The sequence below is a fragment of the Oncorhynchus tshawytscha genome, linkage group LG09, assembly GCF_018296145.1.
Source record: "Oncorhynchus tshawytscha isolate Ot180627B linkage group LG09, Otsh_v2.0, whole genome shotgun sequence".
NCBI lineage: Eukaryota > Metazoa > Chordata > Actinopteri > Salmoniformes > Salmonidae > Oncorhynchus > Oncorhynchus tshawytscha.
Window position 1 is genome coordinate 79,175,692 of NC_056437.1, and position 9,070 is coordinate 79,184,761.

The 9,070-nt window shown below is 43.3% G+C and overlaps 1 protein-coding gene across 1 annotated transcript; it reads right to left on the minus strand.

Annotated features, from left to right (window-relative positions):
* Nucleotides 1–109: 109 nt before the first annotated feature.
* LOC112258769 (transcription factor Sox-10) lies at nucleotides 110–8,840 on the minus strand. The gene is made up of 4 exons (XM_024433325.2): nucleotides 8,700–8,840; nucleotides 3,668–4,525; nucleotides 1,872–2,137; nucleotides 110–1,759 (listed from the first exon to the last, which is right to left on the minus strand). Exons 2-4 carry the CDS (start codon nucleotides 4,108–4,110, stop codon nucleotides 978–980), a joined length of 1,491 nt encoding a protein of 496 aa, XP_024289093.2. The 5' UTR covers nucleotides 4,111–4,525; nucleotides 8,700–8,840; the 3' UTR covers nucleotides 110–977.
* Nucleotides 8,841–9,070: the final 230 nt, after the last annotated feature.

A 9,070-nucleotide genomic window follows, 5' to 3' on the forward strand; every position in this document is an offset into this window, starting at 1 on the left:
AAGATACATACTTAATGACCTCAATTTTGGTTAATAGAAGATGATTATATCAAATCATTATGTAGTATTGTCTTCTTATTCGCTATTCAGTTTTGAAATGTTCTGTGTTAAAGAGACAATGCTGAATCAACATAATAGTCAGTGCCATGGAAAAAAAATATTGAGGTTGATAAATCAATATAGTGTTGAGGGTATGTCACCAAAGAGCTGTAATCAGGTCAGAAAAAAATGTGTTGTACTTGATTCAACATCAATGTAGTACTGTAATACAGTGTCATACAGAGAGAAACAACTTAAATCATATTTTTCTCTTTCATTAAAGTTTTGGTTTCAAAACTTTGGTCATTTTAATTTATAAAACATTTGTAGAAACAGATTTTCTGGACTGTATGCCCTTTGTTATAGATTTACAGTATATTCCAATTACAACATAGGCAACTTATACGCGCATTCTGTATGTCATTTAGCAGACAAATGTATCCAAAGAGACTTACAGTCATGTGAGCATACATTTTACGTATGCGGTTCAGTCGATGCAAGAAATTGTAGGAAATATGCCTCTAGGCCAATCACAGAATATGTCATTGATTATATATTGGATATTGTGTTACATCATGTAATTCATCTGTTTTAAACATGCCTGAGATGTAGATGGATGGGCTAGCACTGGCACTCTGTACTGTTGACATCTTTACATCATAAAACCATTTCAACGATAAGCCTCTAGATTTGAATACGGATTTGATTTATTCTCTTATCCAACCCTCCGAGTACTCAACATTGAAGTTATACACCACACGTTACCCCATAAAATCATCTGATTTCCATTCCTCCTTGGACCCTACAGGCCTTCCTGCATCTGGGCCAGACCAGAAGGGGATTCCATCTCCCCACTGCCTCCAACCCAGGTCTCCTCCGCTCTGTGGGTCTGCCGTTGGGGCCAAATCTGCACCAGAGCCCTCTGCTCCCGGTCTTTGTCAGGGCCGCGACAGGGTGGTGTAGACCGGCTGCTCCCAGTGCGTGGGGCTGTGTGACTGTGGCATGCTGGACGGGTCAGTAATGGCTGTGTACAGGGGCCTCTGCGTGGGCCCCATGTAGGAGAAGGCAGAGTACAGCCCTGAGGCCTGGCTGGAGTGAGCGTAGTAGGATCCCGAGGCCTGGTGGTCAGCATACTCTGCAAACTGGGCCCTGGAGGCCAGCGAGGGGAAAGCAGAGCTGTAGTGGGGCAGGCTGATGGGAGTGTAGGTGACATGGGAACCCCCTGAGGATGCTTCAGCAAAGTGTCCCCCCGAGCCGGCCTCACTCTTAATCTGGGCCTTGGAAGGGTCGGAGCCCAGAGGTGAGGCATGATGCTGCTGGTGCTGCTTGGATAGCCACGCTGCAGAGTGTCCACTGGCCACGGCCAGGGCAGAGGAGATACCGTAGGCATAGGGAGATGCAGAGGACCCTGCTGCTGCCGCTGACCCAGCACTCTGTCCGATCCCCGGGTGCCCATTGGGTGGCAGGTACTGGTCAAACTCGTTCACATCAAAGGGCTCCATGTTGGCCATCACCTCGTGGCTGATCTCACCGATGTCCACGTTTCCGAAATCAATGTGTGGTTTGCCTGACCCTGATCCAGAGCCACCCTCCGCTCCTACCCCCATTCCCCCACGGGAGCTCCCTGCTCCACCGCCCTCCCGCTTCCCATCGCCCGACTTCCCAGACTGGAGCTCCGTCTTGGGGGTGGTGGGTGGTGTAGGAGGGCTGTGGCTCTGGCCTGTGGGGAGACACAAAGCAGAGTTATTGTCAGCCTGGCTTGTGGTATATTATTTAGAATGGGGATGTGTGACAAACTGCATCAATAGGGCTGGTCAGACTCTGTGGCATACCTGCAGTATGTGGGTGGTGTCCATCAGCCAGAGGAGACCCCGCCCCCCCGACGTGGGCAGCCACGTCCAGGTGGAGGCTCTTGTAGTGCGATTGACTGTGGCTGACCTCACCCTCAGAGTGGCCGTCAGCTTCAGAGCCGGAGCCGGGTTTGCCATTCTTTCGGCGGCGTGGCTGGTACTTGTACTCCGGGTAGTCCTTCTTGTGCTGCTTCCTCAGCCTCTCGGCCTCCTCGATGAAAGGCTTCTTATCACTCTCATTCAAGAGTCTTTGAGGGAGAAAATCATTTTTTAAATAACAATGATAGAACATTTTAATTTCAGTCAGGAGGAACTTAAAGTAGAGGTGTTTTGTGCTGCTGATTTGATGCATGTGTCAAACTCTAATGCAGTCAGCCATTCTGTTTGAATGAGGAAATTACAGTAGTCTGAGAACATTTAACAGCATGTATTTTGATAACATGATGACCGTTATGTGTGTGTTAAGATAACAGTGACACAGTGCTGGTTCCTTTGACACCTCCACATCCCAGAGGTCAATAACCCTGGCCAACTCCAATAGAAGAAGAATGACATTTTATTTACTAAGTATTCATTTTATAATACTAAGTATTCTAGTATTTTTTTTTGTTTAAACGTCTAACTGGTGTAATGGCAACACACTCATACGAAATTATGCTATTCTCCTTGAATAGCATTAAAACATTTTTAGAAAACAACAATTGACAATATTTCTACTGTGGAGATTATTTCTACCGTCAGTTTTGCCTCTGAAACATTCATTTGATTTTCATCTCGTTCTAAATCGGATCTGCCATCTGCACAGCTGCATCAGAAAACCTGCCCACACCAGGGGATTTTCGGCTGGACTGTAATGAAATTAAGACACAGGCTAAAGATGCATCCTGTGCACGTAACATAAATCCATATTACTGATGGTGGAGTCAGGGGGACTGGCATGAGAAAACACTGACCTTTGAGACTCCCAGTTCAGCATGTTTCTTGGCCAATTATACAATCAAGCGCAGGCTCAGGGTCAAGTCTTTATCTAATTAATGTTGCCTCCTTATAAGGTTAATGAATTAGCCTCTCTGGGCCTTCCCATCAGCACGCACTTGTCTGACCTAGCAACAGTCCTCCATATCTGTGTTTTACAGGCTGACTGAACTAACCATTCAACCCGTTGACCAGTAAAATCTTGGATATCTTTTTACATAGTAGGTTCTTTAATATGGCACTCTCAATTACAAATGACAGGGATGTAAAAGTGTATATCTGCCATAATGGTCTATGCTTTAAAATATATAGATGAGGGGATTACAAAAACCTCAGTGATTCCCACTGCAGCCATCTCCCTCCTAAACCACCATGAATTAAGTGGGTTATGAAATTGGGCATATCCAGTCACTATAATGTGAATACAAAAAAACACAGAACTACATGTTTTTTGTTTTCTGTAGGCTACATAATCAACATAATTATTATTTTTTTAAATTAGGTTGTAGGGCTTTTACAAGCTTTATTCTGAGCTGGTAGAATATTATTTTAACATATCTCAACTAATTTGATTGAGAAACTCATTGCTGTAAAGAAGGGAACCTGCCTTGAAAAATCTAAAATCTATGACGTTGTTTTTATGTTTTATGGGTCCATAATTCAAGTCTACTGTAGCATGAGGTGTCCTTTGAACTTTTGACCCAGAATGTTGTGACTAAGAACGCATTTGAACTTGTGTAACCCTGGATGTTTATTGTTGTTTACCAAAGCGGACCGACGCTGTAATAAACGCTTTCCCTTACCTCCATAGTTTCCCGAGGGTTTTGCTGAGCTCCGCGTTGTGGAGGTGGGGATACTGGTCTGCCAGTTTTCTCCGTGCGGCCTGTGCCCACACCATGAAGGCGTTCATAGGCCTTTTCACGTGCGGCTTGCTTTTGCTGCTGGAGTTTACACGCACAGGCATTGGCACGAGAGTCCAGTCGTAGCCGTTCAGCACCTGGCTCACTGCTTCGCGGATACCAATGGGAAAGCGATCATCGTCTTCATCGGACTTGATGGAAATCCCGCCAGCTACATCGGATAGGGCGTCGTCGCTGACCCCTGTCAGCTGGGGCTGCGGACCGGACAGGGGGGAGTCTCCTCCGCCTGCTGCACTGGAGGAGTGACCTGGTGACAAGGAGTGACCGTCGTCCGAGACCCCCGGACTCATTTCTAACTCAGATAAACTCTGCTCCTCTCCCGACATCTTTCCCCTCTTCCAAGAAAGCTTCCTCCCTCAGGTGAGTAACAGAACGTGCACAAGGTATAGTTTCTTGGCCTATGGGTGTTCAACTACTAATCCTAGGCCTATCCCTATGTCTGAACTAATGAAGAAGTTCACCCTTTCTCAGGAATATAAACTATGCCTGTTTAAAACGAAAGGATTGCTTCTGTCACTCGAGGTCTCCTTTATATAAACTCCCAGTCAGTCTCAACTCTCAGTCTACGTTCTAAAATTCTGTTAGGATTCCTCATCAAAGTTCTTTCCATCCGTGTTGCTGGTATCTTACGCTGAGCGCGTATTGTGGATCCCAGTTTACCTGTTGATTCCCACCTCTTGCTCCAGTAGAACAGTGTCCTCTCCCTTGCAGTCTTTGAAATTGTAGTCCTTTATCTAAATACTGCAAAGGACATAAAGTAGAGTATGTATTAGAAAACAATACCCTAGTGAGTGAAATATAGAACATATTATTAAACTGGGTGGTTCGAGCCCTGAATGCTGATTGGCTGACAGCATTGATATATCAGACCATATACCACCACAGGTATGACAAAACATGTATGTGTACTGCTCTAATTACATTGTAACCAGTTTATAATAGCAATAAGGCACCTCTGGGTTTGTGGTACATTGTTTGCTCAAAATACTTTCATTTAATTAGCATATAAAGGATGTAATAAAAATGATTCGGAATTAGGATATAGAAGTGAATCTGAAGCCCATACAGTTAGTGCAGACGGTCTGTTATTCTAGCCCAGGCCTCGACTCCTGCTAACAAGCTACTGTTTAAGGTTTGGCACTTATTGCAAGCTCCCCAGAGAGAAAGTGTTGGAATAATATGAGCCCGCACCAGCACAGGGCTTCGATTTATACCTCGGAGCTCTTAGATAAACACGGGCTGGCGCTGGAAATATAAATCGCGTGGGTACGTGTGTATGCGCGTGTGTGAATTGGACACTGTCTGTTTGAAAAAAGTATAGGCTATGTGTCTGTATGCGACCTATTGGGGTCAAATGTGTAGTTTTGTCCATAGAATCAACGCCCGCCTGTGTAGGCCAACACGACCTTAACGTTTTGGTTAAGCGAACTTGTGAACTGTAATAACAAACTATAGGCTGTTTGTTTTGGAATTGATTTAATCGTTGAATCATTAATATTGTAGAAGTTAAATTCATAATGCTTGTCTCTCTAGTGCCCAATTGATCCTTTGTAACATTTGGATGCCACTGACATACTGGTGGTGAATTATCAGGGCATTGGCGGGACTGTGCCATCTCATCTTGTACCTCAACCACGTCCTGTTGTGCACCACCCCCACCCCCCAATCCTTTCTGTACGCCGATTTGTTATCCTGTCCACGCACATAGCTGTTGCCCCCATGATAGTGTTACTGTTACATTGGTCAGTAGGGAGAAGAGCATGGGGTGTGGTGATGATGCTTCCTTTGCCACCGCCCAAATGTGTTTAATTACAGCCGTATTAGGCCTAATGGATCGCATTGCAACGCCGTGATCTTGCAAAGAGATTTGACCGGTGCGTTTTAGTCAATAAGGTTTTGACTAATAACAAAATGCAGGTTAGACGTTGCCTTTCGTGGCTCTCATCCAGCAATAGCGCGCCTCCTAGTATTTTCTCGAAGAGTTTGACCATATGTCTGTTACGTTGAAGCTTATTAACAAGTCACTGGCAGGGATGTTAATCTGAATAGGCCTATGTCCGTATGGGTAACTGCGCTCGCAACAAACGATCTCCAATTGCGCGTCCGCATAAGAGGCTATGGGCCTACTTTTCATATGACAGGAGGACACTCACACAGGCTACTTAGAATAAAATATTGAAGCTTTATACACTATTTATACAAAAGTATGAGGACACCCCATCAATTTTGTGGATTCGCTATTTTAGCCACACCTGTTGCTGACAGGTGTATACAATCGAGCACAACAGCCATACAATCTCCATAGACAAACACTGGCAGTAGAATGGCCTTACTGAAGATCTCAGTGACTTTCAACGTGGCACCGTCCTCGGATGCCACCTTTCCAACAAGTCAGTTCCTCAAATGTCTGCTCTGCCAGCTCGATCAACTGTAAGTGCTGTTATTGTGAAATTGAATCATATAGGAGCAACAACAGCTCATTCGTGAAGTAGTAGTAGGCCACACAAGCTCTCAGAACGGGTAAAAAATGTTGTCCTTAGTTGCAACACTCACTACAGGGTTCTAAACTGCCTCATGAAGCAATGTCAGCACAAGGACTGTTTGTTGGGAGCTTCATGAAATGGGTTTCCATGTCCGAGCAGCCACACACAAGCCTAAGATCACCATGCACAATGCCAAGCATAGACTGGAGTGGTGTAAAGATCGCCACCATTGGACTCTGGAGCAGTGGAAAGGTGTTCTCTGGAGTGATGAATCACGCTTCGCCATTTGGCAGCCCAATGGACTGGGTTTGGAAGATGCCCGAATGCATAGTGACAACTGTAAAGTTTGGTGGAGGAGGAATAATGGTCTGGGGCTGTTTTTCATGATTCGGGCTCCTTAATTACAGTGAAGGGACATCTTAACGCTACAGCATACAATGACATTCTAGACGATTCTATGCTTCCAACTTTGTGGCAACCGTTTGAGGAAGTCCCTTTCCTGTTTCAGCATGACAATGCCCCTGTGCACAAAGCGAGGTCCATACAGAAATGGTTTGTCGGGATCAGTGTGGAAGAACTTGATTGACCTGCACAGAGCCCTGACCTCAACCCCATCGAACACCTTTGGGATGAATTGGAACTACGACTGCGAGCCAGGCTGAATGGAAGCAAGTCCCCGCAGCAATGTTCACCATCTAGTGGAAAGCCTTCCCAGAAGAATGGAGGCTGTTATTGCAGCAAAGGGGGACCAACTCCATATTAATGCCCATGGTTTTGAAATTAGATGTTCGAAGAGCGGGTGTCCACATACTTTTGGTAATGTAGTGAATGTATAGGCTAATAACGGGTTTGTAATGGACATATAAGGCGACAATAATTGATGACAACTCCGGTCTTGGTGCGCTCGCCCATTCGAGTTGGTTGCAGCCAGAACAGAGTTCCTATGTGATTCAATATTGACCATTTCTTTCAATTAGCATTTTTTTTTTACAAAGAAAGTATTTTCACCAGGTTGTCCTTCAGATTAGTTCAGAACTCTGAAAGACACACGGTTTGTCTGTCCTGTGATTATTAAAGCAGGAGTTAAATGCCAATTTTTGCTCGTCCACATTGAAAACTCGTATCTAATTTATTGTCAATATAGGCTCTACTGTATATATATATTATGTAGCCTACAGTATATTGATTGTTCTCAACATTCCTCTTAAAGTGGTGTTTATGATGTCTAACTTTCCATCAGTTAGACTTTTTCTATAGCAACCGTGATTAATTTACATGAAAGAAGTGGACTCCAAAGCCCTTCTTATCGCTTGACCTAACAATACATTTCCCTTGATTTACGAAAATATTTTCCCATGATTGATGCTGTAGTCTCTTTCCCTTAGTTAGTTGTAACGTGTTCATTTATTATAATAAAATAAAAAACGTTAACATATCCAGAAATGTGGCATAGCCTATCTGAATCTGCGATTTTTTAAAATTCCAAAACAATTGTCTCTAAACAATTGAATAAAACGTGACAATTCTATGACCTATTTGAGTTTTATCGTGAATTTGTCCTTCGAGTTTGTGTTCTGATGCAGGTCTAGAATATTGTATGCATTGAACAGGTTGTTGGCACGAACCACTGATCAGAGATGACGAGAACACGTCCAGCTTTTAACGCATTACGAAATGGATGATCCTGTTGACTAACTTTCTCTCAATGAATGAGTATATTAGTCAACCTGTAAATACTCACGAATAAATAGGCATAATACTTGTCAAATGCCTCATATCGTTGAAAATAGTCCCATGCGTCATGAATGTTGGGATAGTCAGTATATGTAATTTAAAGGAGTCAAATTTTTGCTGTTAATGGGAAAAGTTTCGTTGATTTCAACTTGAACTCGATCGATCCCTTATATCTAAAACTATATTTTTCACTGGTCTAAAAATAATTGTATCTTCGAAAGGACCGTTTACGACAAGGCACACCTAAACGGAATAGATAACTTTGAAGCTGGTTCATAATTGAAATTGTATGTCAGTAGGCCTATTTGTATTAACCTATATAGTCTGTAACATACACTTGCAAAAAATATATATAATATATTGCTGGGATGCGTATTAAACATGTATTTCTCCTGCCAGTCACGATAATCATATCCTGCTATAACAGAGCAGGCGATGCCCACTTTACACAGCAGGATTATCCTAAGATACATTTTAAATGTAACAATAATAATATGGTAATAGTTATAATGATAATAGCCAAATAATAATAGTCTAATAATTTAAATAAAACAATGATTTAGAAAAGATGCAGGTGTAATACATAATTTCTAACTGCACAATTTAGATGAACTTTATGGCTTGATTATTTGACAAATGAAAGAAAGAGAGAGAGAACAGCAGAGACAGGAAAGTATTTCAAAAGCTAAGCGCCTTACTTCAGTAATGAAAAATGAGGTCGCCCGTTTAGCACGAGAGTCCGTGTGTTCCCGAGTTTCCAAAGTGACGCTCGCGCTCACTCCCTAGCCCCCTCGCTCGCGCTGCCCTTCTATGAATGCCTGCTCTGTGTCGCGCCGGGGCTTAAAGAGCTCCGTTGTGTGAGGAAAAAGAAAAAAGTGGGGGGAAAAGTCTTAAAGGAGCAGCAAACTTACACGCATGCAACACCGGCAATCAATGTGATTGGTCGATTATTATTTTTGCACAGTTTCATGCAGGGTAGGATCTCACTGTCAAAATTAGCATCAATATTATGCCAATTTTACGCCTACCTGAATAATGTGGAGACGCCTCGATTGTTTTGGTTAGGTAG